Here is a 21,159-nt window from a genome sequence, read left to right as displayed (position 1 = left end):
AACCCTTGATTTCTTTTCTAAGAAAAATAGAAGCAATGAGAACATTAAAAAAAAAAAAAAAAAAAAGATTCAATCAGAACCACATAGAATAGACAGAAAAATTTATGCGATTCCCTTAAGATTGAGGTATGTCTACGATCACACCAATTCTACTATAAAGAGAATGTTACCTACTGAATACTGATTTCTTTTGGACAAAGAGAGAAGTTTGAACAAATCCTGATTTTAAAATTGAATGTAATAAAAAATTATTACTTAAAACAACATTGGTTGAAGTATGCATAAAGCACTGTCCTAAAACGAAATTCACCTCTGCTACAGTAACACAATTTGTAAGTGTTCGTTCTGCAGGAAACAACAACCCACGTATCCAAAAGGATACTCTAAATTGGAACATAACTTTGAACTCAACGATGTTGTGTACTCTCATAACGAAGAATAAAGATGTACAAGTAGTCGAAAATAAAATAGCAGATAAATCAAGTGTATTAAATTGATTGAACCTTGAAAATAAATAAAGAAAAAGTGATTGTTTAGAACAGTCACAAACTTCTTCGAATGTGTTAGTTACAGAACAGACATAAGGCAAAAAAATTGGGCCTTGATAATTAAAGTAAAAACAGGCCTTTGCCTCGTGTGCGCGCGTGAGCCCGCCCACTACTTCTATCCACTTTAAAACTATTAGAAACACAACTATTTAAGAATTGCAAATCAATTCTTCTCCTAATCGATGTAGGACTAAAATTACTCAAGACAAAACAAAACTTTCAACTAAATTTAAATAAAGTACAACCATAAAACATAAAGCATAAAGCAAATATGGGATTGTATTACCGTATGGTTAAAATATTGTATTACCAAATGGTTAAAACCTATTAAATATTAAAGAGTTTTCAAAATTCTAACAGAGAAAACTCGTAGTTATAAATGATACTCTTTCACCGGAAAGAAAAGAAAATATAACAAGAATTTTATATAGTACTAATGAAATTACGGAAATACTGACGGCCACTAATGTTAAATAATGAACAATACTCCTTGATGACTAGTTCCATCATACTTCACAAACAATAACACTTTCTACCCAAAATTCTATCATCATCTTCTGAGGTTTGAAGGAGATCAGATCTTTGAAGACGAGAGTGACAATTTTTACCCAAGAGGATGAAGATGGTTTTTTTTTTTTTTTTAATTAAGGGATTTTGGCTAGAAGTTTTAGACGAGTGCAATTGGATCATTTTCGGTTAGTTTCTCAAACAAGATAACGGTCATGGGAGGTACGCCGCCAGTTTGAAAACACGGGAATATCTCAAATATTTATCGGAAAGCCGATGTGTACGTCTAAATCACCCTAAAATAAATATGATATTAGCTATCTATTCAGTATCTCAACATTCACTTTAAATGCATGTTGCTCAGCCACATGAGCGCACATGCATGTGGCACAATCCAATGTCCAAGAACTCATCAGAGAGGTAATTTTTCAAAAGCATAAAGAACAAAAATTCCCTCCAATTTAAAACAGTAAGAATTTGATTTTCTTTTGTTTTTGTTTTTGTTTTTGTTTTTTTCTTCACCTTTTCTGGAGAAAATTTGTCATTTTCATCGCCCATTTTAGTTTCACACCTAGAGCACTAAACGGCAAAATTGCTCGAGAAAACAAGCATTATTTTTTCAAACAAAATCTCTAAAATTTTCTACTATTGTCCTATCTAGATAGGTGTGGTGTGTCTAGGTTCCGCTTTTAACGCCGGTTTTGCACTCACAAGAGTCACACAGACATACAAATATGACTCCCTCACTGTGCAGGCATGGATGTGGATTGAGGGTTTGGCCTTTTTAGGATTTTTGGCCTTTTGTGTTTTTGTCCAACTCTAACCCCCCATGAAAGTTAAATCATGATGAAGAAAAAAAAAAGTTAAATCAAGAAGAGAGAATCAACATGAAGCAGCAGTTGTTATAAGAAGTCAAGAACCACTAACATAACTCCCTCCCTTCTCTCCTTCTCTCTCTCTCTCTCTTTCTCTAATTTCTTTCTTACTGTGATTAGTGTGGAGTTAGTCATGGACAACCTAAGAAGTCCTCAAATCAGTTGGGCTTACTACAACCAAGGAAAGGTAGAACATATGTTTGGGTCTTTATCTCTTGTTGTTGAGAGTAATGGGTCTTGGTTTTTCTTTAATTTCAAAGCTTTTTCTTAATGGGTTTTGTTTTGTTTTTTGTTTTTTTGTTTTCGATTATGTAGGGACTGGAGGAGCTAAAGCATTCTCTCTTGTGCACAACTCTAGAACTAGAATCAACAAGAATGGCAGCCGAAGAGGAGATTAGGAGGAAAGAAGATCAAGTAAACCAACTCAAGGATCTATTAAACAAAGTTATTAGAGAAAGAGATGACACACAAGACAAATGCCAAAGACTTCTTATGGAGAAACTCCTACTCCTTCAGCAACTCCAACAAAACCACCAACACCACAACAATCAAACCACTCCTCTCTCTGGGATTTCCAGTATTGAAGAAGAACAACCCAGAAGAGGGGGAGATTCCAACACTGGTATCTCCTCAGATTGTGAAGAAAGCATCCTTTCGTCGCCCGTTGTAGACCCAATTCAAGCATCACCATTACCACCACCACCACTTCTACTACCACCAATGCTTCAAACAGTAGAATTAACACCTGATAAGCCATTGCCAGAGAAAGGAAAGCTTTTGCAAGCAGTGATGAAGGCTGGACCACTACTACAAACACTACTATTAGCTGGACCTCTCCCTCAATGGCGACACCCACCACCACCATTAGATTCCTTTGAGATCCCACCAGTGGTCATCCCTTCACCTCATCTCCTTCATCAAGACTCTCACATCAGCTTCAATGACACCACCACCACCAACAACAGTTGTGGTAGTCTTAATAAGAAGAAGAGAAGTTTGGTTGTCTGTGAAGGTTCAGATTCATCCACAAATTCCAAGTATCAAAGGGTTCTCCTTCATTGACTACCACAACACATCCTTTTCTGATATAATTCTATTAATATAAATCATTAATTAGGATGAAATGGATGATGGGTATGCTTTGATCAATCTTATTATGTACAGTAGATTGTCTTAGGAAGTATCCTAATTTGATTCTCTGTGTCTGATAGAGAGAGGTTTTGATTTTTTTTTCCCACATTAGTCTAATATGATTTGAGGTTTGAAGTTTTCAAAATTGAACTTGATGTATGGGATTACATCATGTAGAATGATGAATATGGTGTTGTTGGTTTTATGAGATTGGAGAGGGTGTGTGGCCAACAACCAGAACCAACTTTGTCGGGTAACTGGGCCCACAAATCAGGATCAAAGATCACCAATGGAGATTGGGTGTATTATATCAATTAACAAGTATGATTTTGTGTGTTTTCTTATTGTTTCCTCTCTACTTTTCGTTATTTTGGTACTCCATTTACCTGCTCCACTCATATTAATTTATCTATTATTCTTTTGTTTAATTTAAAGCCTAAACGGTATAAGAGAAGACTTAAATCATTTAATCTCTCCCCATAGATCCTACTCAACAATATCTACCTATCAAATGTAGCACCATAATCGGGTCGGGTAGAACCCGGTCGGGATCTGGCCTATCACGCCATCTTAGAACACTTGTTGTTCTTATTAGGCAGACTTTTGTAGGGTCTAACAACGTTGGACACTCCGCTGGACACTAGAATTTTCGGTGTAAGCTTTCACATGGAGGTCATAGTCACCTTAGTCATCTGGAAATGTTAAAGAGACCAGAGATCTGATGTGAAGAAGCCGTGTGTCTATAGGAGTCTTTGAGCTGTTTACATGGAGTGCACATGCTGGGTGTCGAGATTCATCATTTGTATGGATCCCACCCATGAGATCCACATGCGAGTTGGGACCCACAATAAGGGCCCCATTATAAGACATTATGAGGCCCAAAGAATACCCAAGATTGGATGCTTATGAATTATGATGACCATCCTATCTAATACACTAGGCATGAAGCCGGCTATGAGACCACAGACATGGTCTGTAAAGTTATACCACCCATGAATGGCATTGCAACCACTCGATCACGTTGGCGGCGTGTCACGACTAAGAACATAAGACAACTCTAGACATAATTAAATGGAGACCCAAATTTTTGAGATAAGGTTTTGATGATGATGATCACGATGATGACGACTACGACATTGTACATTTACGAACATCAAACAATTCACTATTTCAAAGGTGTGAACAACGAAAGTACCAATCCAAGGGTACTATTATGGAAATTTCATGGGCATCTGGCACGTGCACACACAATGAAAGATTTTAAATATATATATAAAAATAAAATAAAAAACACTAACTTCCAGATCAACAAGTAGAATGGGAAACAAGACTTATTCAATTAAAAGACTAGTTGCAAGCAATTGATATAACATGTATACTCACAATTTTATTTTATTTCATTTACCTAATGATGGGCTTTGTTAGATTGTTTTTTTTATGAAAAATCATACAAAAAGAGGACTAAGCAGGGCATCTCCTCTATTAATGATTCGATTACCACCTTCCTTCTAATCCGAAGAGCATGGTGGTATTTACCTATATCAGCTGCATAGAAAGAAGAAAAAAAGTATCACGATTGCAAAGAGGTAATTAAATGATGGAATTATATTTGCTTCAATCATCTTCCTTTTCATGACAATTGTTTGGAGTGATGAATCTTTCCAAGACATTATATCTCAGCATTCTGAAAGAGTTCAAAGTGATAACCCAATAAATGCACAAACAATAGAGGAAATGTTCAAATCATCCACGTTTTCTATATATCAATTACAAAAGGTGGAGAGGATGGAATGTACGCTTGTTCTCTGAATAAGAATTGTTCCATACAACATTGTCTGACTCTCAATGGTGTCACTATATCTTGGGATCTGGGATTCGGGAGGAATTTTAATGACTGAGATAACTGAAGTAACATCTCTTCTAGATCTTCAAAATTTTGTCCAATTCAAGAAGAACGATTAGGATAGGATGGAATGGATCAAGGTAAAGGACAAGAAATTTTCAGTTCGCACTTTTTACAACTTCCAACTTCCTTTGTTTGAAAGCTCTTTCTCGAAATCAATCATCTGGTCTAGTATGCTCTGGTTCCTTCCAAGGTATCTTTCTCTGTGGTTAGCTTCCTTAGGGAGGATCCTCAACTTGGATAATTTGATTCGTCGTAGATTATTCCAAATTTTTGCTCCCTTTATATGAAGGATAGGGAATCTGTTAATCACCACTTAATCCATTGTGTTTTTTCACAGGGTATTTGGACATTATTTCTTTCCTTATTCCAAGTAGATTAGATTTTTCCGCAAACTTTCTTTTGGCTCTTAGAAGGGTGAACTATTAATATCTTCCCTCTATTAATATATATACCTTTGGGTTATTCTTCTTTTGGCCATTGCTTGAGGCCCTTGGAGGAAGAGAAACAACAGGGTATTCCAGAGCAAGGAAAGTACATCTCATCCTTACTTCTGGTCAAAATTGGGTACGGATTTTTGGGAGCTTCTTTTGAGGGTTTCGTGTTCAGGTGGGATTCTTTGTGTGGCTCTTAGTGTTGTTTGTCTGTCTTGTTGTTGTGTTGCTTTTTTGGTATGTTTTGTTTTTCTTCTTTCTTTTGTTAGCCGGGTCATCTCAGCCTCCTCCTTTTGTATTTACTTTCTTTAATAATATTTTTACCCTCAACAAAAAAAAAGATACTACTTTACCTGATCAGATGATATGGTTTGCCCTGCGGTCTTGTCTTCTTTGGGCAGAAACCAAATCGGAGAGAGATGCCAATTTACAAGATAACTCGTGGATATAAATAGAAGGAAAACACACTGAACAGTCAAAAGACAATTATTGAACAGATGAACGAAGCATTCCTGACGTCAAGCATTTAACCTTATCCAAATCCACAACACCAATTGCAGCACAATGAACTGGACAGATACTCAAATCGGCAGCTATCATCTCCCAAACCTGAGCAAGGGAAAGTCAAACCAACTTTAAAACATAAGGCATGAGAAAAATATCATGAAAATAACTTTTAACATGTAAAGGCATTCGAATGAATAATCACAAATCTGCTGCTTGTAAACAGAATTTTAACATTCAAGAACTTGGCGTTCTACATGCCGAGATTTCCAAGCTATTAATCGAGAACAAAACCATGTGGGATCAATTGGATAATGCCAATGTACTTAACATAAGCAGCTAATGATACTTCCAAATAATTGATGTCACAAGCAATGAAGATAGGCAAGAATAAATTTGGATTTAAGTTGGAAAAGTGAGCTCATTGAGTTTGAGGATTTAAATTGTAACTGATTGCTTGTTCCCACACATCCTCCATAATGTATCTTTTATTAGTTGTTGGAAAGAATTTCGTAATAATCTCATTAATTGTGAAAAAGGAAAAATAAAGGAAAGAATAAAATAACTGCCTGATAATTGTCATTTTGGGTTGGGAAAAGTGACGAATAGTTGCCAAATCAAGAATCTTCCCTCCTTAGAAAACAGTAACCTTATAATTATTGCCAATAAGCCACGGAAGAAGAGATTTCGAATTCTGGCAAAAGACTTGTAACAGCTGCATGGAGCATGATTGGTATCATAATTTTCTTCCTTTGATATGAAAATATTTCAGATCAATTTTTCCCACTCTATATATGTGGTCTTCTTCATGTCAATTCTCTAGGCTTTTAAACAGTTCCCACTAAACAATCATGTACTTGTAGTGCATGGAAATAACGAGATTGGGAATTTGAGAACAAATGAGATAATAGGTGGGGTCAGCTCAGTTTGCAGGTATAATCATGAGCACAATTTAGACATATAAATCACCCAATATTTCTCCCCCTCTCACTCCCTCTCTCCCTTGTAGTATAAATAAGGCGTTCAACCTCAGCTTAACCTGGTTCTCTCTTACATTCTGATAAAAGAAGTCAACTAGTCCCTTTCCAGTCCCTCAACAACATGAGTCCCCAATGGGCGTCCTCGATGATTTCGGTGGGCCTCAGAGTTTCTCTAAATGAATCATCGCACGTGAGCAAAATTCTTATCCACTCCTCATACACACCTACACAAGAAAAATCCATTCATATTATCTATACTTAGGAACATGGTTTTAAAACTCATTTTGACGTCTCGTCTCGTCCATGAACAAGACCGAGTTGTCTCAGACGAGCTTTCTGATAAGTTTGAGTCTTGTCTCGTTCAACAATGAGACAAATGAACCATGGTTTTAAATCTCGTCTGATACGTTTGACTTGTCTATCCGTCTCGTTGATGGACAATACCGAGATGTATCGGACGAGTCGTCTCGGTCTCGGACGAGATTTAAAACCATGCTTAGGAATGACAGAATACTGAATGCTTTGAATAACAGTGATAATGATCCTCTGAGAGGTTCCAATAATGAAGTGTTATGCTATTGATTATTGAGAATAAATGAAGAATGTTACTGACTGAAAAATGACAATTACAAAAAATTTAGAACTTGTGATCACATGCCTTTCTTTAAACAATAATAGGTAGGGCTGGAAATATGTGTGGAGGAAGAAAATACAAGTTGAACAAATAATCAAATACCCAATTAAAGAAGCAGTACATAGAACAGGCCTACCTACTATTTCTTAAAGCAAAGGTGAGCAAAAGGTACTGCAAGAAATTACAAAAAGGTAATCTACAACACTTTAGATGTTAACATGAACCTTACTTTCCCACCATTCTTGAAATTTCAAGAAACTACAAAGATAAAACTCACGATAAATGAAATATTGAAATACATAAGGAACACTACCATTCAGGTTCATCTTTTGGGGGAAAACCAATACGTAATTACATGTGTTTATGCATGCAGATACATACATTGGATATTGATAATATACAGGGTTATGTAACTACACATTCATACATAGAGATAAAAGGAATTCAGTGTTATCAGCACAAACCATTATTTAAATTGGCATTGCATTCAAGTCTGAAAACCCAAAAAAATCATACTTCACATTCATTAAGAATATATGTATGTCTCACCTAGTCGTCTAACCAAACTCCTACAAAGATCAAAACCATCAAATTGAATTATCTAGTGTCTACATGTGTGGAACAACATATTGGATAAGTAACATGAGAAGTTCAATGCCAGAGCTTACAAGCAAACATTTCCTTTATATTATGGAGCAGTATGCCGTACATGCAACATGAGAGTAATGAAGTTCATTATAAGAACTTAGTTTAGTTTGATACTCACATTGGCCTTATGATAGTGCATAGTTCCCACCTACAAAAACAAAATGAGATCGTGTCATCAGTATATCAGCTTGATTAATGGTGCGGTGAGATGAGCACCACTGGACAGAATAACCAATCCATATGGGAAGTCTGAACTTGACCAATTACATTAGCGAATCATCACAGGCTGTCAGAGCAACCATCACATCTTGGTGAAATTGCAAAGAAGAGTATACACCACCTCAATTGGGCCTTTGAAAAAACGAGAAAAAAAAATCTGTTGTAGCTCCAAAAGCATAAGCACCTCTGTTTCATTAGATTATTTCTTCACTTGGAATGTAACAAACCTCAAGAGAAATCCATGAACCTAATTAAAATCTTGGTGCATCTCCTCTGGTGCACCTTCCCAATTTAACTTTACTAAAGTGTCTCTCCACTGACACAATTTGAATAAAAACAACGCATCCTTGAGAAATCAATGAACTTAAAATATTGAAATGTTTCCACTAATAATAAATACATGACCAATCTATCAAAGACTGCTCTAATATTTTCGGCTTCCAAGAAGTCTCTCAAGAGAAGGGAGAGCCAATTTGTTCACTTCTTCATTAAATTAAAATTTTGCATGGTTAGGAGGAAATTGGGTATGTTTCTTAATAAGCTTGTTGGCAACAATTGGGTGTGTCGTGTGTGTGTGTGTTTCTTAATGAATCCATCGACAAGCACAAAACCCATTACAGATAAATGGTGTTAAAAATTAAGTGAGAAAAAAAAAATCAATTATATATGTACAGTTTGGAAATAAGCTTTAGGCAGCAATTGGGTACGTTTCTCAATGAATCCACCGTTGCAGATTAACGGTGTTAAAAATTAACTATATACAGCTTGGAAATAAGCTTGTAGGCAACAATTGGATATGTTTCCTAATGAATCCATCTACAAGCACAAAACCCATTGCAGATTAATGGTGTTAAAAATTAAGAACGGTTACATACAGTTTGGAATTAAGTTTGTTGGCAACAATTGGGTATCTTTCTTAATGAACCCTTGAACAAGCACAAAACCCATTGCAGAAATGGTGTTAAAATTAAAAATGATTTAAAAAAACCGGGCTTTTATTGAATTTTCAAGTAATTAAACACACACACATACAATTTGAATGCAAGAAACAGCAAGATTATAGATGGAAGCAATCACCTTCAATTAAGTAATACTTTCATCGAGATTGAGCGAGATATCTAGATGCCTTTTGGAGGGTTCTCGGGATTTTAATGTTCTCGTCGGGCTTAATCTTCTTCGAGGGTTTTTAGCTCCTTGGGACCTAATTTCGTGGGAAAACTACACTAGCGTCAAACGTTGGTTGAGACTCTGCATCAAACGAATGGTTGGAACTTTTGAACTAATCCCTAAAAAGCTAAAACTGATCTGTAGAAACTGTGTATTTGTTTGTTCTCTTATCTCAGCCGTTGTTTCATAGAGGGCCTCAAACGTCGTTTGAGGTTGACTAAACCAGTGAGTGCCACGTAAAATATTCTACCATTGGAATGGAGCATTTTGTGGGATCCACAGCTCCATTTGCCACGCCAACTTTTGCTAACGCCACTCCAATTCATGTGTGGTGTGGCAATAGCACCTCTTGATACAAACTTATATTGCCACACCAGTCTTTTTTACTATAATTATCTCTCTATTTTTTTTTTCCCCTCATAATCCTTTGAACATGGAATCTTACATCACTCTTGGAGACTCAACGGAAAAGAAATAAGGGTTTGAAGGAGAAAAATGTGAATAGAAACAAAACTAAATTAAAGAAAAAATAATAATGAGAGGGTCGAAAAAACTTGTTATCGAGAATACTGGGAATTGGAGAGAAGTAGGTTACATGGTTTAAAATATCATATCGAAAGAATTTTTCCATTAAAGAAAAAAATCAACACTGTATCGACTTGTGCATTCTGAAATATTCCATAATTCCGGTTCAATGTTTTGTATCAATGTTGAACAATATTGATTCGATTCAATGAATATAATATTTTGGTATTTTAAATCATTCTAGATTACAATATTCCAATTAAAGGTATCTATGTATTATAAGAGACCCTTTTCTTGGCATCATTTTCTTCGCAATTTTTTTCTCCACCACCAATGTCTCGTAGAATTAATGTCATTTCTATGAAGTCAGTAGTTAATTGCATAACTGATTGCTTCATTATCAATGTAACATCGTGTGATCTTTTAATGACAAAAAAAAATTATAATCTTTCTATAACAATAAATGAACAAAATTATTTGCTATTGTATTCGTAAATTTGTGCAATTCTATCTTGCTTGTATTGCTCCTATGCATGGAAATATTCATTCCAACGAAGAAATGGTCATTATAGTATCACAATGTTCGCAACACTATTACAACTACATTATTATAGGGATTGCTACCATGTCATGGTTTAAAAACTTTTCTTGACATCTCATCTCGTCTCATCCATGAACGAGACTGAGTAGTCTTAGACGAGTTGTCTGATTTATTTGGGTCATCTCGTTCAACAATGACACAATCAATTGACATTTAAGAGACATGTCAGATTTAAGATGACTTGTCAATCCATCTCATTGGTGGACAATACTGAGATGATTCGGACAAGTCGTCTTGGTTTCGGATGAGATTTAAAATCATGAATTATTCCATACATCCTACATTGTCTTCACCCACCATTACAGTCCAACTAATCATCATATAACTACCTCATACGCTTCACTTCTTGGAGAATTTGTAAACATTATTTGATTCTATAAAGATCTATAGCTTTCAAAAAATTTACTAAGAATAAATAAAAGAATCATGATAATATGACTCACCAAGTGGCATACTCAAATCGATTCCCTGACATGGACAAGTTCAAGAACCATAGATTTGTACCCCTCTGGATATACTTTTTTTTATGGGAAAGTGCAGTCATGTATCCTGAGGCATACATATCTATGATTCCTGAATTTGTCCACGTCAGAGAGTTGATTGAGTATGTCACCTGGTGGGTCATATTATCAAAACTCTAAAAAAATGTATATATTTTATAACAAAAAGCACTCACTCCATTAAAAACAGGCGTTCATTTAGCAAGTATTCTCTATTATACGCTCGTTAGTTTGTGCAATACTACATTTTTGTAGTGATCACTACAGTATCATTGTGATCGCTACAATATCGAAGTGATTGCCACACTATCATAACTCTAGTAAGTTGATGATCACTACTACAATATGTACTCTAAAACTGTATCAACTTTACCCATCACTACTTTCCATTTCTTTAAAAACTTGGATGTTAAAATAATTCAAACACAGCTTTCACATTTTGTTTCTCATCCAAATGGTGGGTCTTATTTGATTTTGACAAGATTTAAATCTTCCGACCATTTTCTTCTACTTTAAGACCATTGCTTTTGGTACTTTTGACAGTTAAAACGAATATTTTATTTCACTAAGGACAGTTAATTTTTTATTATATTAAAAAAAAACTCATAATTACCTTTTAGTAGTGGCAGTTAGGGTAATTCTTACACTTCATTTAAATATTGGATGACGTTGTAAGAAATATGGATAAAATTAGCAGTGTCAAGGGGTACCTTATGAAAATTAGAACCATTACAGCTATTTGTTTTCGATTCAATTCTTATCGGTTCTGATTTTAAATAAGTGAAATCAAAACCGCCAAAAATGTTGGTTTCGATTTTTAAGAATCAAATGGGAAAAAAATATTTCATAATCATTACATACAAAAAAAAAAAAAAAAATCTTTTTAAAAATTAAGGTATTATTTGTAAAGTATCAATTTAATAATAATTTGTTCTATTATATTTTTTATTTTTAAAAATTAAAATTCATCTCCTTTACAAGTAATAAATTTAAGAAGAAATGACCCATTTTAAATTATAATATTTAGTTATATGAAATTTGAAGAATTTTAAAATAATATATGTTACATTTAAAACATAAAAAAATCTTAAATCATGTATATTGTAAAAAAATAAACAACAATATAAATCAATTCTGGTACCTATGGGCAGGGGCGGATTTAAAGTGGGGGTTGCGGGAGCATTTGCCCCCATAAGAGTTTTCAAATTCTGTGAATTAATGTGCTACTGTGACAAGTTTTAGCGATAGATAAAGAAATCTGTCACTATTGTCCCTCCACATTTTTTTTTCTACTCTTAATTGCACTCACAATTTTCTTTTTTTCAATCTTAATTGTCCTCACAAAATTTTTCTACTCTTGGCTGCCCCCACATGAGCAAAATCTTGGCTCCCGCCCTACATGTGGGTATCCATTGGATAAAATCTAATGGTTCTGATTCCTATCAATTCGTGCTCTATTCGATTCCAAAAAAAGGAATCGGAACAAGAATTTTCGATTTCGATTTTGATTCAATTCCATGTAAATGAGTACTTCCACTCCCTACTTAAAACTCTTTTTTAAAATTAATGGGTCTCAATAGGTTGATTAACCCCTGATATCTGCACACCTTTGTTACTTGGGGAGGGTTTTATTTTTGAGCGTTTGTAATGCCACACCAGTTTTTTTTAATGATACATCAATTTTAGAGTTGGAACTTGGAAGGGCTTTTCCCGCTGAATTAGAAATCCAAATCGAAGAGCACATCGAAGCCTAAAGTCTTTCTATTGTTTTGAAGCTCTCAAATATCTTTCATGGCGGCAAAAGCAAATCAAAATTACAGGCTCTTCGAGCTTTAAATGCTGGCGTTCTTCATTACGGAAGAAGACCTCATCGGTACCTCCCTTTCCAGATAGATTTCTCTTCGATTTGCTCCATTTCCTTTTTGTCTGCAACATCACATCAATGTCAAATCTCCAACTGTTGTTGAAGTTCTGAGCTGTCTCACAGTTTTTAATGATTTTTCGTTCTAAATTGGTAAAAATCTGCAGCGATAGAGATTTGCGGTATTTGTTTTCTAGTTCCACACGTTTACGACTGTAAGTTTTGATGAGATTTTGCACTGAGAAGCCATAATTATTTCTATTTCTGGAATCCGTAGTTTTAGTTTCGAAACTTTCGATTTTACTGGATTTATTCGCACTCGATCTGTAATGTAGCTGAGATTTTACATTTCGCTGAATCTCTGAGATTGGATGGGCTCGAGCTGATGTGCAGAAATTCCAATGGTAGATTTTGCAAATTTTTAGATGATAATCTTCACGTTTCGATTAGATTTTCTTTCAGTGAGCTGAAAATCGCTATAAATTCTGCTATAAACTCTAGTTAAATTCAATCAGTTTTGATTTATCCATTATTTTAGGCGATTAGTTCCAGATTAGTTTCGTTTTGAGTTGATTTTTGAGGAGAAACAGAGGAGCCGAGGATGGAACCATCGACTAAGCACCAAAGTAGGAATGTTCCTGTGGTTTACTATCTCTGTAGAAATCGTCATCTTGAACATCCTCATTTCATCGAAGTTCCACTGTCGTCACCTGGATGCCTCTACTTGAGAGGTAAAACTAAAACTAAATCCATAAATCTGCATTTTTTTTTCAATTAATTTATTTTTCTGAGTTTTATGTGTTTTTTGGAAGATGTGATCGATCGTCTAAATGTTCTGAGAGGTAGAGACATGGCTTCGATGTATTCGTGGTCTTGTAAGAGGTGAAAGCCCTAAAAGTTATGGATTTTTTCTCCCAATATATATATATATTTTTTTTTTGTTGTTGAAAATTTTCAATCTCATATTTTTTTTTCGCTTGATTCAGAATCTACAAGAACGGATTTGTTTGGCATGATCTTTGTGAGGATGATTTGATTCTTCCCGCTCATGGAAACGAATACATTCTCAAAGGTTCGGTGCTGTGTGAAGAATTTCATTCAGGTAAATCTGAAGCTAGAAAAAAAAATTTATTTCTTTTCGATAATAAATTGATGCCTAAGTAAACGATGAAGGAGAATGGAAAACCTGAATGTAGATTTCCCCTTCTCCAGAGTCCACATCACTATCACAAAATTCTCTGACTTCTCCAAAATTTTGGAAAAAAAAAATTATCCAAATAAGGGTCTAACCTATACTGCATATTGGTATCAGTTGAGACCGATATGAAACATTGACCCCAACACATTCAATGTTTCAGAATGTATCGATTGAGACCGTATCAATTTGTTCTTGATTGAAACATTTGCTGTTCAATTGCCTCTATCTTTGTCAACTTTTTAATCTCAAGATCAAGATAGGGTTCGGGGGAGGTGGAAATTGATTGATTTTTGGAAAGAAATCCAAAAAAAATCATTTGTACAGTGTCAATAATTTTCTGAAACTTTTCCGGATTCATGCGAACTAAATAGAACTGACCCCCACCGAATGATTGCAAACTTGGTTACTATGCTCCAGACAATGTCCAACTCGGAAGTAATTCAAAGTTGCAGAATTCAAAGCAACTACAAGAACCCACATCTTCTGGAAGACAAGAAACTTCTTCGTCTTCTTCGAGCATGTTTGGAAAAGAGACGAAGGCGAAACCTCGCCCAAGTTCTTGTGACACATCCCCGGATTCTAGTGTTCGGAAAAATCATTCTTGGGGTAGTTCTACTAGCTTGACAGAGTACAATGTTTACAAGGGGATTGGAGCGGCTGATGCTTCCACACAGACTGACCAAAGTGGAGGAAAAACGAAATCCCGAGAAAATTGTACACGAGGTGTTTCAACAGATGATGGATCATTAGAACTTGAATGCAAAGAGAACTCTGAGGTTTGCAGGGATGAGATTTCTCCGCCTCCAAGTTCCTCCACCACTTCTTCTGGCAGGACAGAGAATTTGGAGTCATTAATCAGAGCTGAATCTGGAAAGATGAACAGTTTCCGAATGCTTGAAGAGGAAGAAGTATGCATCCCTTTGAACAAAAACGTAAAATCATCTAATGTATTATTGCAACTGATCACTTGTGGGTCAATCTCAGCTAGTGATGGAAATCATGGTTTTGGCCTCATTCCAACCTATAGACCGAGGTTTTCTCATTCAAAATTTCCCTCGACACTATATTCTAGTTCAGTGATTTTGGGAAAACTTAACTGCTTGTCGGAGAATTCGAAACTAATGGGCCTAAGTCTGGAGGACAAAGAATACTTCAGTGGGAACTTGATTGAAACTAACACCCTCAAAGGAGGAGACAAATTTGCTGCTCTCAAACATTCTTCATCCTACAATGCTGACAGGTAATTTTAGTTTCAGAGTCCAGTCTTGCAATTTCTGTTATTTCTCTTTCTGAATTAGATAACTGAGGACACATTTTCTAGTTTGATTGATTACTTTCCCTAGTTAACTCCAGTTGGAAATCTGATTCTGGAATTTGGTTTTCAAATATCAAATGATTGGTATTTTCCTTGAATTTTACAAGTAATTTACACCCAATATTACCCAATGACGAGGTGCCCAATTTCACAGAATTAGACAATTGCCATTCTTGCTTAGAGAAGAAAACCATCTGTTTGCTTGATCTTTCCTTGAGAATTGAGTGTAGACAAGCTTTTTTTGGCATACCCCACTGGGTTCTATGTTATGGAATTTTGCCTCCTATTTTGTCCCGTTAAAATGTAACAAAAATAATGCAAAATGCAGGATTTGTAAGTCGTCCAAGTCAAGTGTGGAGAAAGATGACGTCAAAGATACAGATTCGGCACGTTCGAAATGCATTCCTCGCTCAATTAAAGCATCATTAAGTAAAACAATCAGGTGTCCTATTTCACAGGTGCCAAGGAAATCTTGTTCTGGGGCTGATAACTCACAACCCACTTCTTCGGGTATATCATCCAATAACAGCAGTAAAAGAATCAGCCAACCATCTTCAGAGAAGCCAGGGTCAAAGAGACAAGACTCTTTCAGAGAGGAGAAGGTGATCCAAATAGAAGAAAGTTAAGTTTCTAACTCTACAAATTCATATTTGTGGTATTGGTTTTAGCTGTCATGGTGATTGAAGATTTGTTTGGTTTCTTCATGCAGACTTGCTTCAGGAGCTAGGGTTATAATCCAATCAAAGGCCCCATGTGAGGATGACACAAGCAGCTTTGATGTTTAAACCTGACCAAGAGAGTGAAGTAAGTGGCTTCAACCATGATTGAAAAATATGACATTTGCATCTTTGGGGGAACAGGGGTGGGGCCTTAATGTAAAATGATCCGTAAAAGTGTAGTTGATTCGAATAATGTGGTAGTGGCTTTCTATGTTCAAATTTTGAACGGATCTTGGTCAAACAAGTGGACCAATCATTCATGTGTTAGTGTTAATGGGCACAACAATGCCAGATAGAGCATCTTTAAAATTCAACCAAACCACCATGAGATTGGCTTAATTTAAAAAAAAAAAAAAAGGGGGGGGGGGGAGTTACTTAAAAGACCCTGGTGGAGGGATTTTTTTTCTAAATAGTCCTTAAGTTTTGGGTGGTAGCTTGATGGTCCATTTAGTAAATTTTTTATTTCATAAGGGTACCTCATTATTGGCGAACTCACCGTTTTTTTATCTATTGTCGAGTTCATAACTTTTATTGTCGACCTCATCACTTTTTAATTGAGGGATCAACTAGTGGTACATACTCATTACTAATTGCACCTCATCACTAAAAAAAAAAATCCTCCTTGCACTTCCAAAAATAAAAAAAGGATGTGCCACAGCTGATTTTTTATCAAGTTCCACAAGGCATCAAAGACACATTTTCATTAAAGAAAATCATTTTAACTCTATCAATAAATCAATTACTAATTAAATATCTTAAATCAAAGAGGACACGAGGAGCTAAGCATATGATCGAGGTCATTATAATGATGAAATGCAACTTGTAGGTTAAGAGAAATTATATAAATAAAAAAGAAAAAAAAAGTAATTTTTTTAAGATTGGAGTGCAACCAATCACTAGTGGTGTGCAATTGATCAGTCCCTATAATTTATCATTGAACTCATCACTTTTTATTGTCGAGTTTACAAGTTAGGGTGGTATTAGCAAAAGTTGGTGTGTCAATAGAATCTCTTATATTAAAATTCATCAAAAATAATAAAAAAAATCTTAGATATTAAAATATCATATTTTGATGAATTCTAATTAATTATAAATTTATACATGTTTGGATGAATCATATATTCGTTACTTGTAGATAATTATTTTGATGCTATTAGAAAAGAGATAGTGACGTAATGGAAGCGTGTTAATCAATAGATGCAATAAGTTGTGTTCAATGGAACATTCTAAATCAATTTGAATTAATAGATTCAATTGATAAATAAACAATAATTTGAAAGATGATATAACATAAAGTTAAAAAATAATTGAATTGATTAATTGATTATTATTATTATTAATTTTTGGATTTGGAATTTTTTATATAAATAATTTCATCATAACAATTTAGAATTATATTAAAATACTAAAAATTAACATTTCTAATATATATATATATATAATATAATACTAACTTTGTAATCCTATTATAACTTAAATTGGATATTTTTAATTATAGTCTAAATAATAAAAATGAATTTAAAACATATTAAAAATAACAAGGAATTGTACTTTTAACATAACTATGAAATTAAAATCTTATTAAAACTAAAAATAAAAATGAAATCTAATAGAATTAGAAAACTATTTAGAATTATAGATGTCCTACATTAGATAGAAAATTTTTATAGGGTATCAAGAATTCTTAAAAAACCTTACAAAACTCTCAAATCTTTGGAATAAGCTTTATTGTTTTTGGAATAGATCCAAACCTAGTCTAAATATATAAAAGAATTAAATATGATATAAAAGATGTGATTAAGCCTAAATAAAAAAAACAAGAAATTTGCAAATGTAACGGCTACTCCCACCACAACTAATATTAATATATTGAGAAATATGTATTTTAAATTTCAAAGGTTAAAATTCGATGTGAAATAATGACCATTATTTTAAATATTAAAATAAAATTGTATAAAAATTCAAAACAACATTCTTTTATATAATAATTATTATCAATTTTGCTATTATAATAGGAGAATGGTACGTATTATTAACACAAATCTATATTGATAATACATGATAACAAATGATCCGAACCATTTAAACATAAAATCCAACATATCTTGATAACAAATATCTCAGAGATAGTTATCTCGAGGATAAATCTTAACCATTGGTTTTGTGTTTAACAGTTGAAATCGTATGTTTTTTCCATGAGTCATTCTTCTTTAATCAAGGGAACCTAACCCAATATAAAATTGCCTTGCAGTGTGCCAAACATTTTTCAATATATAAGTTAGAAGTTTCAGAATCATGAAAAATCAATTCATTTTAAAATTTCTAATCCCGTCAAAAGTCATTTACTAATAATTGACGATCCACAACTCTTCAACTTGTAAACTTGAGTTAGAAGTTTTAAAATTGGCTGATTTTTTTGTGAAGATGATTTCCTCATAAATAAAAAAATCATGCTATTTCAAAACTTCTAATCCAATCTTTTGTTTTATATTTAGTCCTTGAACTGTCCCCTATTTTAACTAATATAAAAATTAGACCATTTTCAAATTTTCAAATAGCATTTTGGAATATTTATAAAAAAAAATTAATATTAACACTAATTCATTAGAAGTTATGATCCAATGATATTAAAAGCTCCTTTTTAATCGATGGAAGGGGATTAGGAAGCCATTTCACCTGATTTGTTTTTTCTATCAAAAAATGTCAATTACAATATTATATGGAAGAAATATACAAATTAAAGGAGCTAAATTATTATTCAAATTAAAAAACAATCTTGGATTGAAATAATGAATATAGATATGAACATATATACTTTGAATAACAAAAGACTCAACTCTACAACATAATCCAATAAGAGGAACACGATTGGTTTAACCAATCTTAAAACTTTGGGATCATAGATTTCAATGACAGGGATGATGTTGATGATCTCCATCAGTAAATGTACCTGAAAATTATAACCATAATATAAGATTCCTTGTCAGCCTAAGTTTCTTATTTTCAACTCAGACTTCATAAAATCAAAGACTTTTTTTTCTTATTTTATTCTATTCAACTACTTTGAAAAACTCGTCATCATATAAGTTCATTCAGTTATTTTTTACTTCATTTTACAGAATATATTATTAGAAATCTAAAATTAAATAAGAGTCGTGCTGGGGTGACATTGGATTTACTGCGACTTTTACATTCTTGACGTGGAGTTGCACACATAACCGTAAAGTGTTTACTCGCTATATGTCAGAAATGTAAACAATCACAGTAAATCCAATGTCATTCCAGCATTAGTGAATAAATAATGTGGACACTCGAGACATGACGATGTCTCTGGCATCTTATTATTTTGTAAGAGTAATCCCATGCACGATGCATGCATTAAAAAATGATTTCGATCGTCACCACCCACCTTTGCATTCTTCAATTTAATATACATGCTTCAAGACCTCATATTTTTTAAAGCTAAGACCATGACACATTATACATGCTTTTGTGAATTATAAGAAATAGAGTTTCCAACCTTTCGTCATTTGATTATTTCAATTTCGGGAAATAGTGGAAGGATAGATGAGCAAACTTCTAATTATAATTTTAAAACTCATACATTTAATCAACTAAAAACTCAAGTCTACTTGACTCAATTGAATTTTTAGGTGACTCATCCCCAAAACCTTGATGGAACCAAGTCACGAAGTGGAGTCCAAATATTATCAAGTTAGTATTAAGGTGTCAATGGGTACCCAATTACCTGATGTACCGGAAACTGATTAGTCGATTTTTTTATCACTCAATATGGACCTGATCATTTTTGGGTCCGATTCTGGGTTAGCCATTTCACTCGATAAGAATCGAATCTCCTTTGGGTACCCGACGGGTATCCGATGGGTACTCGAATCGTAAATTTATAATATTATAATAAAATTAGTAACTATGATTGAAGTCAAATTAGAATATAAAGAAAATGTGAAGTCTTTAATTTTTACCTTTTTTTTCATGTATTTACATTCATTTTTCATATCTTTATACAAGTTCAATGACAAATAAATGATTCATACTATAATTTTCTATGATTTTATTTTTAAAATTTTGATTTTTTTTAAAGATTTATTGTTGATCATTAATTTCAATTGAAGAATTACGAGATAAATTGTTACATTTATTAATAATGGTCTATTTTATTGGATATTCATTTTTTTTCCTTTCAAAAAAATAGAAGCATAATCCATCTTAGTGGGTACCCAATGGGTATTGAGTATTTTTCGGGTCAATTTTCATTCCAAGGATCTCATACCCAGAATCTCAATCAATAAGAATCAGAACCGATATTTTATTTAGCGTTTGGTTCTGGGTATGTGTGGAACTGACCCAAAATCGACTCATTGACACCCTTATTCAGAACTCGAATATGCATGGAGTCAGGTGAGAAACTCAACTTATTCCACCATACATATAATGCTTTTGACAAGAACAAAAAATAAATATTTTGTTTATTTTTTAAATATAAAATTATCTTTAAATATTTATAAATTTAAAATATTTTTATTTCACTTATATATTCAAGTTGATTCACAAGTTTTTTATGTGACTCAACTTAATGGACAAACGAGTCTAGTCACTTTTTTTGTTTAAAAATTTTGTTTTCAAAGAGGCATTAAACTCTAGATAGACTATAGAGTATAATGAAAACATAAAGGAAAATGCTAGAATGACACAAACAGAGACACAAAGGTAACAAAAAAAAATGATGCGGTGGTGTGCATATAACCGTAGATGTATCTCGTGGAAAAGCATCTACAGTTATGTGAGCACCACCTCAAGTTTTTGTCACCCTTGTGTCACCCTAGCACGACTCAAAAATAAAAATCATTTAACGAACCCATATCTCTACAA

General features: G+C 33.7%; 2 protein-coding genes and 1 long non-coding RNA gene across 12 annotated transcripts; 2 read left to right on the top strand and 1 right to left on the bottom strand.

The window, feature by feature from the left end:
* Window positions 1–1,793: 1,793 nt before the first annotated feature.
* Window positions 1,794–3,405, top strand: LOC147399735 (uncharacterized). The gene is made up of 2 exons (XM_086445203.1): window positions 1,794–2,117; window positions 2,246–3,405. The coding sequence occupies exons 1-2, from the start codon at window positions 2,064–2,066 to the stop codon at window positions 2,990–2,992; spliced, it is 801 nt and encodes a 266-aa protein (XP_086301329.1). The 5' UTR covers window positions 1,794–2,063; the 3' UTR covers window positions 2,993–3,405.
* Window positions 3,406–4,374: 969 nt separating this feature from the next.
* Window positions 4,375–9,665, bottom strand: LOC147399734 (uncharacterized). 7 transcript variants are annotated; one of them, XR_015179118.1, is made up of 6 exons: window positions 9,461–9,664; window positions 8,611–8,699; window positions 8,283–8,515; window positions 6,957–7,106; window positions 5,752–6,007; window positions 4,375–4,606 (listed from the first exon to the last, which is right to left on the bottom strand). It is a non-coding gene; the product is annotated as an uncharacterized LOC147399734 (long non-coding RNA). The 7 variants fall into 7 exon arrangements; XR_015179116.1 differs by having other exon boundaries at window positions 6,872–7,106; window positions 8,283–8,699; window positions 9,461–9,665; XR_015179119.1 differs by having other exon boundaries at window positions 4,375–4,745; window positions 8,283–8,699; window positions 9,461–9,665.
* A 3,212-nt stretch (window positions 9,666–12,877) lies between these two features.
* LOC147399733 (protein SOSEKI 3-like) lies at window positions 12,878–16,596 on the top strand. 4 transcript variants are annotated; one of them, XM_086446615.1, is made up of 7 exons: window positions 12,878–13,252; window positions 13,373–13,441; window positions 13,576–13,768; window positions 13,850–13,919; window positions 14,024–14,139; window positions 14,653–15,475; window positions 15,879–16,596. In XM_086446615.1, the coding sequence occupies exons 3-7, from the start codon at window positions 13,639–13,641 to the stop codon at window positions 16,174–16,176; spliced, it is 1,437 nt and encodes a 478-aa protein (XP_086302741.1). In that variant the 5' UTR covers window positions 12,878–13,252; window positions 13,373–13,441; window positions 13,576–13,638; the 3' UTR covers window positions 16,177–16,596. The 4 variants fall into 4 exon arrangements, with proteins under 4 accessions (XP_086302741.1, XP_086302742.1, XP_086302743.1 ...); XM_086446616.1 differs by lacking the exon at window positions 13,373–13,441 and having other exon boundaries at window positions 12,878–13,049; XM_086446617.1 differs by having other exon boundaries at window positions 12,878–13,768; window positions 15,879–16,152; window positions 16,260–16,595.
* Window positions 16,597–21,159: the final 4,563 nt, after the last annotated feature.

The sequence above is a fragment of the Akebia trifoliata genome, chromosome 6 (genome assembly GCF_017979445.1).
Source record: "Akebia trifoliata isolate Shusen 1 chromosome 6, ASM1797944v1, whole genome shotgun sequence".
In the NCBI taxonomy this organism is placed as follows: Eukaryota; Viridiplantae; Streptophyta; class Magnoliopsida; order Ranunculales; family Lardizabalaceae; genus Akebia; species Akebia trifoliata.
The sequence above is the reverse complement of the archived record's forward strand: the minus strand, read 5'-3'. Positions and strand labels throughout refer to the sequence as shown.